This window comes from Cavia porcellus, unplaced genomic scaffold (genome assembly GCF_034190915.1).
Source record: "Cavia porcellus strain 051 isolate PalLab524CR breed Dunkin Hartley unplaced genomic scaffold, mCavPor4.1 scaffold_28, whole genome shotgun sequence".
Taxonomy (NCBI): domain Eukaryota; kingdom Metazoa; phylum Chordata; class Mammalia; order Rodentia; family Caviidae; genus Cavia; species Cavia porcellus.
The window spans coordinates 22,908,225-22,926,045 of record NW_026947511.1 but is presented as its reverse complement, the minus strand read 5'-3'; the positions used below and the strand labels follow the sequence as shown (position 1 = coordinate 22,926,045).

Genomic DNA, 17,821 nt, shown 5'->3' with positions numbered 1-17,821 from the left:
CATGCTTAAGGTTGTGAGTTTGATCCCCAATACCCCCCCACCTGCAAAAACAACACCCCCCCAATGAGGATTAAAAAACAGGAAACACTGATATGATAATGGTGAATTTGTGTTTTTAAAAGCAAGAATTAAGGATCAGGGGTTTAGCTTAGTGTAATTTAAAAAATTACAAAGCTAGATCAAAAAGTGTTTCAAGGGTAGACTATTAATATGCAAGTAGAATGTGAATCATGTCTGGCAAGCATGAGGTTCTCAGTTCAATTCTCAGTCCCCACCTTTCCCCCTAAAAGTAAGAATTAGTGGTGTATATTTTTGTAATCCCAGCACCCAGGAGGCTGAGGCAAGAGAATTTCCACAAGTTCAGGGCCAGCATCAACTATGTAGTTAGGTTCAAAGTGAGCCTGGACTACATAATGAGACTCTGCATCAAAAAACTGAAAACAAAATAAAACCTAAATAAATAAATAAATAAAAGCAGTAATTATTTAATTAGTTCTATCCTCTTTGGATCTAGACATTACACAGAAGTATAACAGGCGCTACTTTTTAGCACAGTTTTTTAGTAACCTACAATTAGAATTGTCAATCTTGTGCTTTAAAATTTCAATTCAAAGCGTTCTCTTTTAAAAAGCAATTTAGTTGGCCATGATGGTGCATGCATGTAATCCCACCATTTGGGAGGCTGAGGCAAGAGGATCACTGTAAATCTGAGGTCAACCTGGGCTACAGAGTGAGTTCAAGGACAGCCTGAACTACATAGCAAAACCTGTCTCCAAAAGACCAAAAATTAATGAATTATTCAATGAATTAAAGTAAAAAATAATTTTAAAAATTACAAAACTAGATCAAAAAGTGTTTCAAGGGTAGACTATTAATATGTAAGTAGAATGTGAATCAGCCTCTGACATGATTTTTGTTCCATAAATCTTTTTTAACAATCAGGAACCACTTCAAGAAACAATAAGACACTGAAAAAAAATGCTGCAACTCAGGTATTCACTGTATTCTTTTAAATTTTTATTTTAATTTCTAACCTCTTTGGATCATCACAAGGATATACCTTATGATAAAAATAAAAATATAAGTACACTTTAAATGCTATCTGGAAACACTTAAATATACATATCATAATGAAATAACACAATGAAACATTTTTAAACACAGGATTTCTCCCTGAAGCTTAAATGTGAGGCACACAGACGTCTGACTTTCAAACAGATGGAAGCTCAGAACATTTCCAGGATACATAAATCTGAATTTTGTGTTGTATTTTATGCCTGAGACAGCTAACCAATCAATCAATGTCTAGGGTTTCTGTACACATTGTTTTTCCTGTCTCCCCTTTCTAATATCCAAATTTAACAATTCAGTATTTTTTCTGTAGTCCTTGGGATTTTTTTTTTTTTTTTTTTTTTTTTTTTGTCTGTGTGGTGCTGGGATGGGACTCCACTGCCTTCTGCACTCAAGGCAAGAACTCAACCACTGAGCCACATTCCTAGCTGTCTTCTGCAGTGTTCTAGATAAGCTATACATACGCTTTTAATAATTTGCTCTGTGATTTGTAATCTTAAGTGCGTGTATGCTATATACTACTTAATCAAGATATAATCAATTAATAACTCACAGAATCCATAATTGTTCTGACCCTTAAAAGAGAAATACGGGGCTGGGATTTAGCTCAGCAGCATAAGCGCCTGCCTTGCAAGCAGGCAGTCATGAGTTCCATCCCTGGTACTGGTAAAAATTCAAAAAAAAAAAAAAAAAAGGGAAAAAAAATACAAATTGTCACTAATAAATGAGTTTATTTTATTTTCAAAAAAATACACTTTTAAAATTAACCCATATACTGGGCTAAAAGATAGCTTTTACAAAGAGAGTAAAATTTTGTAAAATTATCTTCTCTTACCTATTAAAGTACATAGATAAAAAAGCTGTTAGAAGAGAAAATGTTAAGCTATTGGTCAATGTTTAAATAGGGCTAATACACATTAAATCTTCAGAATACCACTAAAAGGCTAAACATTAAAAACAGAGGAACAAAAGCTCTATTTTCCTTTCAGAAAACTTTAATGTTAAATGATATTTACTAAGAAATACATACTGCATATTACAATAGAAATGATCTCAAAAATTACTTTTCTCACAAATAAATCAACCTACACAGGAGAAAGCATAGCAAATTGCTTTTAGATATATATTAACTCCTTTTTCCTGACAGAATTTAGCCCATTCCAATTATAAAGCACAAATTACTTATATTTAATATAAGATAGTATATATTTTAATAACATAAAATTCAAGCACTTTCCAAAAGAACAAACTACATGTTATTTTAAGAAAGAAAGAAAACAAATTTATCTAACCAATGTTTTACAGAAATTTACATACTTTAACACTGTAGAACTCTTTGGTGGTGACACATGGAAAACAATCCCTGAAAACATTTTAATAATTTTGTTCCATCAACCAATATAGTCAAGTATTTATAGTCAGTAATGGTGGCAGTATCATTTCTTAGCCAAATACACATATATACAATGAGGTGTATATAAGGATCTTATGTAGGATATAGGTGGTTAGCATAATTAATTACTTAGCAATGGACTTATAGCTAATGCTTTTTTATACTGCAGAAAATGAATACAGTACACTAGAATAAGAATAGGTCAATTATTACTTCTAAGGGAAATAGTTAAGTACTCATGAACAAGTTGAATAAATACACAGTTTAAAAAAAATACCAGCTACAATTCCTGGGTAATTTCCAACAGCTAGCAAAATAGTGCTCTAAGTCAAGTGGCCTTGTACATCTAAGGCCCTGCCACTAAGTGGTGGTGGGGAAAAGCAAGGCACTCTGGTCTATGGCAAATGTACATCTTTTAAAATCAGTAGACCTAAATGCAGAGAAACATAAAAAGACCTATTCCACCTTAAAAGAAATACAAAAGTATAAACTTATTACATAAAGTTCAAAGGCTATGCTAAAACACAGTAAGAAAACAATACCGAAATTTAAGAAATGTAAAACAAGAGACAATATGAGAGAACACGATGGTATCAATTACATAAGGACGTCAATAGCAGAAATATATCAGAAAGATTTAAAAGGAGCATGTTACATGATATGCACTGCTTCTTTGCGAGCGAGGCGGTTGGTAACGAAGCATCTTATTTCTAAGAGATAAACAGTTCTTAGTGTGTGTGTCTTGGGGACTGAACCCAGGGCCTTATTTATGCTAAGCACATGTTCTGCCACTGAGTTACATTCCTAGCTGCAAAGGATAGGTTTAATGCTAACAGTAATTAGAACTGAAAAAGGTAAAATGATGCCAGTTGGCAGCCAAAGACACTGTTTTTTGGTTGTTGTTGTTGTTGTTGTTGTTTTTTAAACAGACACTGTTTTTGATACAAAATGACTTACATGACCTGACCAGGCAATTCAAAATAACACTGCCTCTAAAAGTCTGTAGCAAAAGCTCCCATGATGTAGCATTTCTATGGAAGTCCAGTACCAGGCAATATAAATAAAATTTGCTTCCAAACATTTATAATTAGAATTCATAAGAGTTTAGAATAAAACTAGAGAGTCCTTCTAGAAATGAAAAAGCTAGTTAGTTAAGTTAAAGTAGATGGAGATACTCATAGAATTAAACTCTGAGAGAAAAAAGGGGAACAAGGTTTTATTTGGGCTTATCTATCAAAAATGTGAGATAGCTTTACAGTTCAAGATTTTCAAATTTCTTGGATTAATAAATGATATTTCTAATAGTTTCTGATACGTAGGATTAATGATGTCTGTATTTGCATTGGCACTCATATTCAGGGAATCATCTCAGCCAGAAAAAGATTCAAATGATTCTAGTTAATGCCAGATTTATAAACCAGCAGTATATAACAATGACAAGCTTGTGAATGGATTGGCTGTTGGATAATTTTATGAATTAAAAGAGACCTAACTGTTATACTGTTCTCTGATTCCATTCCACAAAAGCTACTACCATTTTTACAAACAGAAAATGTAATTGACGTCGATAAATACACTGTTTAACTATATTGTACAGCTAAATACAGAACACTAGTTAATATTGAAAGTAACTTTTGATTTGTAAAGAAGTTAATTTAAAAAGTTCAAGTTGAATAATTAATTGTATTTTAATATTATAAACCCAATAGATTTAATAAATGAAACCTACAAGAAAGGAGATATTTTTCAAGGCATAAATGTGACACGTCAGAATATGACTTTAATACAGTGTCAATAAAATTTAAAGGCAATGTAGAGACATAAAATAAGTAAACAATTTTCAAGTGTGCAAAAATAGATAGGAAAGTGCTATGTGGATACCAGCTTTTCAGTTGTTTTCAGTAGGGGCTGGGGATTTGGCTTAGCTGCACAGCACCTGCCAGACAAGCCTGAGGTTATAAGTTTGATCCCCGGCACCAAAAAAAAAAAAAAAAAAAAAAATCCATATACAAAATCTTTCAGTTAAAGGTGAAAAAAGTAAAAGTGTTATAAAAGTAAAAATGTAAAGAATAACATACTTTACTATCTTCGTGTATGTGTTATGATATCACTGTCTCATCAGAGAGGCTTATTTAGTTACTGTTCTCATGTGACCAGATACAACACAGCTAGAGGCAAACTCAGTGTAACACTACGGAGGCTGACACATTCTAAACAGAGTGAGACTTATCAAGTATATAGCGGGGTCTGTGTAACATGAGTTCTATAATTTTGGGAAAGTTAGTACACCTTGTATGAATACCTTTGTTAGTCAATATTTAAAAGTAATTGTTAAAGAAATAAAAATATTTAAATTCACGAAACTAAATCTTATCATTGCCACAATGCAAGGAATTACTGTAATCTTTCTCGAAGATAACATGTTAGAAAATGAAGTTGGTTTATTAACTTTATTTGTTTTAGGATACTTGAAGTAGGTGCCTAAAAATACACCTGTGGTCTCTTCTTCACCTTATACTTTAGTGAACCATACCGCACCTGAAGAAAAAAAGTGTTGTTATTAAGAATCAGATTGATTACTTTTTAATTAAGATACAATTTAATGATTCGTAATTATAGTAACTTTCTGATCTTTTTGATAGAATTATCTCATAAGCATATACAAAATGGCCTTATGGACATACTCATTAAAATGTGGTTGATAATATGTTGAATATATATAGCAGATTATCACTAATAAATCATTAACTATTATTGCTTATGGATTAACCTTTGTTATTTAATCATTATGTAGGGCTGGTTGAAAGCAAAACTATGCAAATTTTGTTATTAGCTTTCCTTGTTTATGCATGGGGCAGGCCTGGTTGTTCATGGTAAGTGTGGCTTGCTATGTGGGAATGACATTTTCTGCTAAATAATAGAGGACTTAAATTTGACGTATCAGAATATATCTGGGCTAATGAAGATTTTAAAATATAAATGCTTCTCTACAATTCCAACCTTTCATTTATGGATCATTACCCTACATGATAATGCATCAGGGAAATCCCTGAATATTAATCTCTTAGCAAGACAACTCTCTACTTGACTAACCTCCTTTCGGCCTTTGATGGTTTTCACAGATTTCATGCTTTGTGATCTTCGAAGCCCTTTGCGTGTTAACATCTCATCATCTGAATATGGCCCATCCGCTTCTTCATCTGTTTTTTCATCTCCATCTTGCAGTGAAATTCCATAAGCTAAGAAAGTTGTCAAAAACAGCATGTTTTGATAAAAATATACCAGCCAGCACGAGCTCTTCACCCATCAGTCTGCAGTTCTCTGCATGTTTTGCATTTGTCCAGTGGTTGCTCTCTCCTCTGATCAGGAATGTGTTCCCTCCCTACCCTGTCATTAATCTCTATTGCTTCTACTATTCTAGATAAAGATCATAACTCATTTACTGACCATTCTGATTTTTATTATGCATTTATTAAAAACAATTTCTAAGAAATAACACATTCATCTTATTAAAACAAAAAATCAGTGAAGCTGGGTGTGGTGACTCACACCTGTAATCCTAGTACTCAGGAGGCTGAAGCAGGAGGATCACTGCAAGTTTGAGACTAGCTTGGGCTACAAAGTGAGCTCAAGGCAGGGCCAAACTGCATAGTGAGACCCTGTTTCAAAACGCACCCCCCCTCAAATATCAGTAATACAACTGGATATACTGTAGTCTCTTCTCATCCTTTTTACTCATGAATTCTACCTAGGCCAAGCATTAATATGTTTTACCCTGTCATTGTGCCTTTGACTTTAATTAGGGAGTAAAGTACCCCTCCCCCCCACCTCATGAGGCTGAATGAATCAAAGAACCAAAGAATTTGGTTCAGAGTGAACCAAAGAAGTTGCAAAGGGCTACAGCTCCGGATAGCGGAAGTTCACTGGTGTGTGTGTGGGGGGGATTGGGGATTTTACATCAACTCTGTTGCAACTGCTCAGATAAGAACCAGCCAGGCAGGCAATAGTAAGTGGAAACACCACAGGCTATGATGACAGATGCTAAATCAGGGAAGGCGGGCAGCATCAGGAAGGTCAGCGAGAGATCATGTGGGTGTGCTAACAGGCTGTTATGTGTAGCTGTAAAGACTTACTGCTGGCCAGTGTGCAAACATTCAGGCACTGGGTCACTGTACAGAAGTCAGAGTATCCTGAGGCTGCAACTCAGGGACAGGAACTCTCCTATCGCTGTAGCAGAGATTCTCCAATTGTAACAAATGGTAGCTTTACCTACAGAACTTGTCCACAGATTGCTAGGTTCCACCCTGAGAGCTGGTGAGTCAGCAGGTCTTGGGTGGGCTGAAATTTGCATCTCCAACAAGTCCCCAGGTGATGTTTACGGTAATGACCCCCATTTTAAAAACCAAGGCCTAAAGCTCCTGGGGAGAACAAGATGGGGACAATTCTAAGGCGCCTGAGTAGTTCTGGGAAAGTTATAAAAACAGGGATAAGGTTGCAATGCCCTTAAATTTCAACTAATCCTTTAATAAAGGTAAGAAGCGTACATATTTATATCATCACGTGAGGAAAAAGGATTTCAAGCGTCAGGAAGAGACAGAAGACTCCTTGCATATCAAGAAAAATACACTGAATGAATGTTCATTAGTCTGCTCTCCCAGGACATGAATAATGAATAATTTGAGACTCACTAGAAAAACCACAAAGCTTTGTTAATAAGCTTCTTACTCCCATAATAATATAAACAACTTTAATTGTATATCAGGCAAGTACAGTTTTATGCTACCAGAATTTTAGGCTAGAAATTAAAAAGGATTTGGATGGCCAATCAGTCATCCTCTCTGCCAAGGGCTTTGTTTTACTACATCAGGCAAGAGTGTTTCTGGGGAGGGCCAGGGTAGCAGAGAAGCCTATCTGCTCAGGAAAACCAGAGGTCAGAGCGGTCAGGGCCAGAGGATGGGGTCTTGGTCCTGGGGAAAGGTCCCGATGCAACATTAAGTGAGAAAATATGTCAAGAAGAAGCAAACGGGCCGGGGATTTAGCTCAGTGGCATGGTGCCTGCAAGGTCCAGAGTTTGATTTCCAGTTAAAAAAAAAAAAGGAAAAGTATAATATAACCATTATATCTCATGAAAATGGGCTTTTAGGTAATTCAAAATTTTTTTCCTAATTTGCCAAATATTTATAAATTATCTTTTTTTTTTTTTGTCTTGTTTTTATCGGTACCAGGGATTGAACTCACGACTGCCTGCTTGCAAGGCAGGCGCTTATGCCGCTGAGCTAAATCCCCAGCCCCTATAAATTATCATTCTATAACTGAGCATAATAAACAAAAATATTTTGTTTTTAGGTTGTCATTTTCAGATTAGTTTTCTTTTTAAAAATTTTCTTTTATTTTTGTGGTGCTGGGGATTGAGTCCAAAGCCTTGCATAGGCCAGAAAAATAACTATATCTCCAGCACACATTATTTCTTCTTGCTGTTGCTCAGACAATATTCTTGATTCCAGTGTGGCTAAACATAGAATGAGAAAATTAAGAGTCAGAAATGAAGTAACTGTGATCAAAAAGTTCTTGGGGCTGGGGATTTAGCTCAGCGGCATAAGTGCCTGCCTTGTAAGCAGGCAGTCGCGAGTTCGATCCCTGGTACTGATAAAAAGGAAAAAGAAAAAAAAAGTTCTCCAAGGTTGGGGATGTGGCTCAGTGGTAGAGCTCTTGCCCTGCATGCACGAGGTCCTGTGTTCCAGCTCCAGCACCACAAAACAAAAAGCTCTCTGAGGCCAGGCATAGCACAACACTACTGTTCAATAAACATAGTCCTTGCTTTTCTCGGGAATCAGACTCATGACTTTGGCTTCCAGGTAGGCACTGTGCTGCTGAGCCTTATCCTAGGCCCAGTCCTTGCTGTTTTATTTGCCTCTCATTTCACATGATTAGGAATGGGAATTTCATTCAAAAGCTTATTTATACATTTTATTCTTTCTCTCTGTCCTAATTTCAGCTTGTACTGGGAATCAAACCCAAGACCTTCTGCTTGCCAGGCAGGCACTTATGCTGCTGCGCTATATCCATGCCCCCCCCGCAAAGTTTTAACTTTCTAATTTTAATCTCAGAAAAAGTGATGAGTTCTTTTTTTTTGTTTTGTTTTGTTTTTTTGTCTTTTTATTGGTACTGGGGGATGGATTGATTCTTTACTCCACAAGTATTATAAAAATTCTATTATATATGAGTCTATGCACTACACCATGGAGATACAATGATGGAGAGGAAATGGCTGTCTTTTTCTACCCTCAAGGCTACAGATCAATAGAGGAAAGACCCTAAAGGGCAGCACACCACTCTGCTATATATAGAAGGTACGGATAAGGCTCTGTGGGAGCTCCAGGGTAGAATGGGAGACTGAACTCAACCCCGGGAAAGGGCTGGAGAAGAAACTTGAGTAGGAAGAACTGTCTCTAAGCTAAAATCCTGGAAGGCTCAGGATTCCACAGAACAAGGCGAGGGGAGCTATTGAATTTACATCTGAGAGAAATGGGGGGAGGGTATTGAAGCATTTTAAGCCGAAAGGTAATAAGAGTAGATTTGTGTTTGGAAAAAGATTTTTTCCCAGCACTGGGGATTCTAGTACCAGGGTCTTTGCATTGAGCTAAAAATTGTGGGCCTCAAACATAAGATCCTCCTTGCCTCCCAAATGCTGGACTTTCAGGCATCTGCCATCATGCTGGCTTGTAAATTTTGAGACAGGATCTCCCTAAATGGCGAAGCTGCCCATGGTAGGCTCGAATTTGCAATCTTCCTGACTCAGTCCCTCATAGTGCTGGGATGACAGAAATATACTAAGAGCCAAACACTGCTAACATTTTAGTAATTTCATTCCACACTTTCTTGGTATGCATATATTTTAAAACAATAACTTCACACTTGAGAGGCTGAGGCAGAAGGATCTGGGTGAGCTCAAGGTCACCTGAACTACTTGGCTAGACTCTGTCCCAAATAACTAAAAGGAGGAAAAAACCCTTCAAATACGTGGAACCATTTAATCATCTATAGGAGAGGACATAATGCATACACTGCTCTACTATTTTTTCCTTCACAATCTGGATATGTTTTTTAAGGCAGTAAGTACTGTATATACTGACATTTTTCATGCTAATAAACCATGTTTCTGCATAATAATTTATTCTAGGCATTAAATTTGTTCCAATATTTGTAGTTACAAATCAGATGAACTTTTTCTTCTTGTTCAGAGCCGGGGACTGAACTCATGTTAGGCAAGTACTCTATACTGAGCTGCATCCGCCGCCCAGGATGAACATTCTTGTACACATATCTTTGAACACTTGCCTGATTATTTACTTAGGATATAGTCCTAGCATTTCTTGCTGAGTTAAAGGAAGCAAATTTTGATTAATGCCAGATTATCATCTAGATGGGTTATTTTAAACTCATAAAATGTGCATGAGTTTGTTTCTTAATACGTTTGCTGTGGTGGTTTTAAAACATGTCCATGAATTCTTTGACATTCTTTTTCCCTTCTCATAAATCTCACAGGCCTTTTGTGCCTGCCGCAACAAACTATTACCAAGAATGTGGCAGAAATGATACAACTGCTAGTTTCTCATGGGGCACTGGCTCTGGGAGCCTTCAGCAGCCAGTGAGACCAACTTCCTTTTGAGACCATGTAGAGACCACACAGAGACACATGTGAGAGGCCCAGTCATTCTAGCCACAGGCTGTCTGGCTCCTGCACAGCCAGGGCCTGTGAGAGCTCTCAGCATAGACCATGGCTGCACGCCCAGCTGCAGCCTGACTGCAGCTGCAGAAGAACTGCTTTGGGGGATCTGCTCACAGCTCTCATTTGTGAGCAAGGCAAATGACAGGGATGGTCTTAAACCACTGTTTTAGGTCAGTTTATGTAGCAATAGATACATAACTGGAACAGTTACCAACAAAGAACACTACTGATTAAAATGTTTTCTTTGGATTTTGCAAAATTATTACTATTTAAATTTACTATTTCTCCATTATGTGAAGCTGAAAATCTTTTTCATGTGTTACTTGGTGGGTTGTACTCAGTAGAAGTGATGATAACTGGTTTGTAAGAGTTCCTAGATTACTGAAAATCTGAACAATTGGCCTGTAAAATATAATGGGAACAATTCTGACAGATTGTAATCTGTCTTTTTTATAGTGTGATTTTTTTTTCCCTTGTAGGGTAGTTTAACTTTGTAATGTAGAGAAACTTTTTTTTTTTTTTTGTCTTTTTCATTTTTATCGGTACCAGGGATTGAACTCACGACTGCCTGCTTGCAGGTGCTTATGCCGCTGAGCTAAATCTCCAGCCCCATGTAGAGAAACTTTTAGAGATGTTAGAGATCTTTCTAATGTTTGAGAAACTTTCATTATGTTGTCTAATTTTGATGTAAAGACTTAAGAAGGTTTATCTATCCTAAGGGGATAAAAATACAAACCAGAATTTCCTGCTGAAGGGGAAAAAACTCAGGGAAAAGAAAAAATATATAAATTTGTATATACCCAATTAAGATAGCTAAAATGATTGTGCTACTAATTCTACTAGCTCTTGGAACAAAACAGTTAACATTTGTAGAATTGGATCAATTTTGAAGGTTTGTGTCTGGTACTCTGAGGAACTCTTTTGAAGATCACTAGGTAAAATAACAACCTTAGGGGGGCTGGGGATTTAGCTCAGTGGCATAAGCACCTGCCTTGCAAGCAGGCAGTCATGAGTTCGATCCCTGGTACCGATAAAGACACACACACACACAAAATAACAACCTTAGTTATGGTCCTACTACCTTTTTTTTTAAATTGGTACTGGGGATTGAACTTACGACCACCTGCTTGCAAAGCAGGTGCTTATGCCGCTGAGCTAAATCCCCAGCCCTCTACCACCTTGTTTTGAGGGCTTATATTGTCATTGTTTTGGGAACTTTGCTATTGCTGTTTGTCTTTTTTGTTTCTTATTTTTCTAATAATTTGTTTTGTTTTTCCCTCTAATGCAGAAAGGATAGGTATACATGTAGAAGCTTATACATGCCTCTTAACGAGTTTACGAGAATTGATTGTATTAAGCGTGATGATATGAACAGCTCCTTTGAAGAAAAAAAGAGACATTATGGTAGCACAGCTGATTTACTACCATCATGCCAGGAAGTCTAGTAATGCTTTTATTCTTTGTTTACAGTGATTTTTGTCTATCTTGTATTATTTAATTTTAATATATATGAAGTTATCGACAGCTATTTTGATGAGAACAAGAGACCTTAATGTAGCCATTTTGATTTTCCTATGTCTGGTTTTGAAGGCCTGTAATGTTTTCATTCTTCTGTTTTGACCAGTTTTATATTATTTTGTTTTGTTTGAATTCATTGTGTATAAAGGTATAGCCAACACGGGCCAGGGATTTAGCTTGGCGGCACAAGCACCTGCCTGGCAAGCTCAAGGTCATGAGTTCGATCCCCATACAAACAAAACAAAACAAAACAAAACAAAACAAAACAAAGGTATATATATTAAAGAAAACAAGAGACATTTTATGGTAGGCATTGTTGATCTGTTGTCATGCTTTGAAATCCTGTGTCACTTGCATTGTTTTCTTCTGATCTGCTTTGTTCTGTTTTGTTTTACCCTCTTTAAAAAAAAATTTCTTGCTGGATGGTTTCTTACATTCAAATGTTAATGCTGTAAGAATTTATTTGGAAAAAAAAAGAAAAAGAAAAAAAAAAAAAAAAGAATTTATTTGGATTGAAAGTTTAAGGCAAAGGTATAAACTTCACTCTCTACTCCAACTTCTAATTCTAGCAGTTATTCTAACGTCATTTAATTTTTATAAACCTTAAGTTATTTTAATTTTATGCTTTGAAATTTTTTTTTGTACCAGGGATTGAATTTACAACCTTGCACTTGCCAGGCAGGCGCTTATGCCGCTAAGCTATATCCCCGGCCCCATGCTTTGAAATTTAACAAAAGGACTAAATACCACCTCACTATCTGAAAATATTTTAGTTACATTTAAAAGACGAATATCATAAAAACGTTACAGATTTTCATATTTATAATCCTGTTTTCATTTAGGTATTTAAAACATAACTCTTTTTTTTAATTGGTACCGGGGATTGAACTCATGACTGCCTGCTTGCAAGGCAGGCGCTCATGCCGCTGAGCTAAATCCCCAGCCAGGATTTTCTTTTTCATATTGGTTTTAATTATAAAGGATGACTTTCAACCTCCTTCAAAATAAAATCACTTTTTAAAAGAAAAGATTAAGCCTTTTACCTATGGACTAACCCATTAATAGGAAATTTGTGAAGATCACAGGTGTCAGCCTTGTCTTGAATTAAAATGTCTGTTATGTGATAAAATGATGAAGGAACTGTGTCTTCTGTGTCTGTTTTTAAGGTCACAATAGTATATTAAACATAGCAACCGTGACATGGCCATAATTTATAATGTTTATGACTACATGTTAGGTCATGAAGTAGACTGTGTAATTGCAACACATTTTCCACTGGAATGGTCCTACTTTCAAACTGAATTATCTTTCCTCATCTGCTTAAATTTTTTCCTCTTATGAGTCAATATCCTTACTTGTGCACAGTGCTTACAGAAAAGAGTGCTTAACTATAAAACTACTTTGCATCAATTGAACAGAAACAGCACTGATCATAGACAGATTAGAACTAACCTAGGCAGTTAGGAAGTAGCCACACTCACTGCTTCTAACAATTCATGGCAGCAGAAGAGGGTGCTGCTGCTGTCTTAAATGGAAGACTTCATGGTCAGCAAAAGACAAATACTAACCTTCCTTGGAGAAAATATGGAGATGACGAGCTATGGTAAAATATAAAACTCAAAAATACAAGCTTAAAAGTAAACATATGTACCAAAATGTAAACAGTTCACATGTTTACAAGCCCAATCACAGAAGGACCATATATTAAAACAAATAAGCACACCTGCTGACTGACCAGGGGCTGGCTTGCTTTTCTTTTTTGCTTCTGGTAAAGGCTGATACGGTCTCTGTCCCACAGGCTCATCACCTTGGATAGCTGTTAAGTCATGCATACTGAAACTTCTTAAACGTTCAGTTATTGCTCCTTGGCCCTATTTAATAGAGAAGGGGTAAATTCAAGAAAAAAAAAATCAAACTTCAAAATATTTAATATGCTTACTTTCATATTTAAAATATGAAAACACTTTACTATGAAATCCAGTAATATTTTGTTATATTAGTATCTTTCACTATTTTATTATAACATTTTCAGAAAAGTGAAGACTTATATAGTGAATATCATATATTTACACTGTGCTGTATTTGCCTAATCACTTTTCTACTGTTTATCCATCTACCAATACATTTTAATTTCTTATGCATTTCAAAGTCAGTTGTAAACATTAGTATATTTCATGTGAAACATTTCAGCATTATATTTAATTTTAAAATCTAAAAAATTATGAAGAGATCACCCTCATAGAAAAATGCATCCATAATTTTGTGTGGTTTTTTTTCCTTTTTGACACAGGGTCTCACTATGCAGTTCAAGATGGTCTTGAGTTCACTTTGTAGCCCAGGCTGGTTTTGAAATTGTAATGATCCTCCTGCCTCACTCTCTTGTGTGCTGGGATTACAGGCGTGTGCCACCACACCCGGCTATAATTTTGAGTCTTGATTCAATATCTTGGACTAGTGACAATCAAACTAGCACTTTGGAGCTTAAAGTCTATGATTGAAGGAAAACTTTTCAGAGTAAAGACACCTTTTTGTTTTGTTTTGTTTTGTCTTTTTGAGGCAGGGTTTTCCCTATGCAGTCCAGTTTAGTTTGAATTTGAACTCACTTTGTAATCTAGGCTGGCTCCAAATTTGCAGTGATACTCCTGCCTCAGCCTTGTAAGTGCTGGGAGTACAGGCATATGTCACCATGCCCAGCCTACAGACACTGTTTTAAATCAAGTGTGATAATAGCTCTTCCTAGAACAGGAGAGAAAGAGTAGAGTGAAAGAATTCTGGCTATGTAATACTGTAACATTGTTAATGAATTCACTACCTGGTAAGACATGTTTACTACTATAAATCTGTCAGTTATTTTGCCTTAATAATACAGTAGATACTAGGCACAGGTAGATATTTAAATGTAAAATAATTAAAGTGAAAACTTATTTTGAGTATTGCACTAACCATATTCCAAATGTTCCACAGTTACATGTGGCAAATGGACATTACTGATAGAGAATACTTCTCTTGTGGGGTTGGGGATTTAGCTCAGTGGCATAAGTGCCTGCCTTGCAAGCAGGCAGTCATGAGTTCAATCCCCGGTACTGATAAAAAAAAAAAAAAAGAGAGAGAGAGAGAATACTTCTCTTACTGCAGAAAGTTCAGTGATTCTCATCACTACCCTTTGAAAGGGACACTGTCTGAATTTTCTAGATATGTCTACATTCCCCTCCAAAACTATAAAGTTATAATAGTTTCTAAATTTACTCATTTTAAATTTGCATAGCATACAGATGACTCCTTTCTTATTTATAGCTAGATTAAAAGTATTCTATGAATTTGTGATTGCCTCTAGTGATAATATTGCCATAGAAACTCATCTATAATGGTTCATTGCTAAATTGCAAAGTCAAAGGCATTACAAACATTTGGGTGTTACTGCTAACTTGTACAGTTTTAGAGTGAGGAAAAAAGGTCTTGACTCAGTATAATAGTTTACTGATAACATAATGTATTATGTTAAAACCAAATGCTATTTCCATACCCTACTTGTGCTGTGTATTTCTACCATGGTTTTGAACTGTAATTAGAAATTATTAAAGGGTCTATTTCTCCATAAATATAATTGGATTCCACACATTTTAAAAAAAATGTTCTTAACACAGTTCAATTCATTATACTTGCTTCCTCTTTATCAGCTATCATTTACTTATTGAACAGATGGCTGACAGGACACTTCAGAGACACAGTGACCAGTGCTCACATGAAGCAGATGCCTTGTTTTCTCAAAACTGTCATTTTTTGGGGCTGGAGATTTAGCTCAGCGGCATAAGTACCTGCCTTGCAAGCAGGCGGTCGTGAGTTCGATCCCCAGTACCGATAAAAATGAAAAAGACAAAAAAAAAAAAAAAAACTGTCATTTTTTTCTTTCTTTTTTTAGAACCGCCATTTTCTTCATCTCAGCTTTGTGTCCTTTCTCAGCCTCAGTCTCCCTCTCCCTTGCTCTCTCTGTCTCTCACTGGGGATTGAGCCCAAGGTGTTACACATGCTGCAAAAGCATCCTACCCCTCAGGTACACTCCCAGTCCTCTCAGCAATTCCTGTTTTTTAATCTGAGGTCACATACATGAAAATGTGACCCATCCCAAAGGCTCACGTGTTATAGGGTTGGTCCCCAGCCCATGGCACCATTAGGAAGTAGAACTTTTAAGAAAGGGTATAGTGGGAGGAAGTTAGATCATGTGGGGGTCCCTTGAAGGGGGTACTGGAATCCTTATCTTTTCCTTCCTGTCTTTGCTTCTGGTATTACAAAGTGAGCAGCTTGCTTTACCCCTATATGCTGCCTTGGAATAGGCCCAAGCCGCTCTGAACTGAAACTTGTAAAACTTTAAGCCAAAACAAATGTTTCCTCTTTTTAAGTTGATTATGTCAAATATTTTGGTAAGGTGACAGAAAAGCTGATTAACATGCTATGATACCCTCCACCTGACTCAGGTGTAATTTCCAAGTCTAGTTGTAATTCCCAAATGCTCTCAAGAAAGTACATCTTGGATGGGACCTTGTGACACATGCTTATAATCCCAGCACTCTGAGTGACTGAGGCAGGCAGATTCCAAGTTTCAGCTCATGGGAGAAATTTAGTTAATTAATGAGACTGTCTCAAAAAAGGACTAGGTATGTAGCTCAGTGTAAAGTAACTGGGCTCAATCCACAGTACTACAAAAAGACAGGGCGGGGAAGGGAGGAAAAGAGACAGAGATAGGGAGGGAGGGAAGTGTATGTATCATCTGCCTTGGTGCCTTTAATAATTACAACTAGTGAACATCAGAACCTACTTCACAATTGAACTCACAAAGTACTGCTACTTTATTGTTGCACTGTGTTTGTCTCCAGGGCAAAGTCAAAGATATTATAGTGGTTTACTGTCAACACTGGAGGGATTTTTTCTTTCTTTTTCTTTCCAGTACTGGGGATAGAACCTAGGGCCTTTGCACTGAGCGACATCCCAAGCCTTTATGAGAATTTTGAGACAGGGGCTCAACTAAGTTGCTCAGGCTGGGCTCCCTGTGAGCTTCTTGCCTCTGACTCCCAGAGTGCTGCGACTTCTGGAGTGTGCCACAACACTGACACTTATACACAGGATTCAGCTGCAAAACACAGGCACAGGTGATGGGCATTCCACGGGTAGACTACACCATTCACCCAGACTTTCCCACAGGTTAAGAGTGGAAAAGGTACAACTGTTAGGTATTTGTGACATTTATTTGTTGTGTGAATTCTAATTTAGTTTCTGAGTAATCATAATCCTATCATTTCCAATATTTAATGATTATCAATGCCCTCAAGACTTTCAGGAAGGCTAATACAATAGGGAAAACAAGAAGATGATGTGAACCTTCTTTGAGGATCCCCAATACTTCAAAAGGTATTATTGTCTTGGAAAACTGCAGAATCTTGGAAAACTGTATTATAGTTGATGAGAACTACAGTTTTAGTACAGTTTTAGTAATCTAAGAAGTTTTGTAAGTTAGGTTACACCCCTTCCTTCTACACATTAACATTCTATAGAAAATTAATGTTTAGATAAATCAATGTAGATGGTCTGCTCAAAATCTTACAGTTAATTAGTGGCAGAATCAGACCTAAACAAATAACTTCACTGCTTCAGAATCCAGTTGGGGAAAATGGTATGAACTTTCCATCTGAAAAATATTCTTTCTTTCTTTTTTTTCTTTTTAAGGTACTGGGGGCTGAACCCATGGCCTTACATATACTGGGCCAGGCCTGCACCACTGAGCTTATCCCCAGCATATTTATTTATTGATACACGGTTTCACTAACTGGCCCACAATGGCCTCAGACTTGCAGTCCTCCTGCAGGCATGTGTCATCATGCCTGGCAAACATTCTTTCTCTCTCTTTTTTTTTTTTTTTGGTCTTTTTCGTTTTTATAGGTACCAGGGATCGAACTCACGACTGCCTGCTTGCAAGGAAGGCGCTTATGCCGCTGAGCTAAATCCCCAGCCCCAAACATTCTCTTTTTAAGGAGAAGATACGAAAGTAGTAATATTTTTTAATCTTTTCACAGCCAGAAAGCCATTAAAATAGCAAGATGTCAAGTTTTTGACTGGAT

At 36.6% G+C, this 17,821-nt stretch overlaps 1 protein-coding gene across 2 annotated transcripts in view; it reads right to left on the bottom strand.

The window, feature by feature from the left end:
* Positions 1-1,782: 1,782 nt before the first annotated feature.
* Reep3 (receptor accessory protein 3) overlaps positions 1,783-17,821 on the bottom strand; it is a 97,985-nt gene continuing 81,946 nt past the window's right edge. Inside the window, exons 6-8 of one of the 2 annotated variants that reach the window (XM_063239547.1) lie at positions 13,447-13,582; positions 5,558-5,703; positions 1,783-5,002 (exon numbers count right to left, since the gene is read on the bottom strand). In XM_063239547.1, the coding sequence (XP_063095617.1) occupies positions 4,946-5,002; positions 5,558-5,703; positions 13,447-13,582 (339 nt within the window). In that variant the 3' untranslated portion in view covers positions 1,783-4,945. Of the gene's footprint in view, positions 5,003-5,557; positions 5,704-13,434; positions 13,583-17,821 lie in introns of both variants that reach the window. The other variant, XM_063239546.1, reaches the window with a different exon arrangement.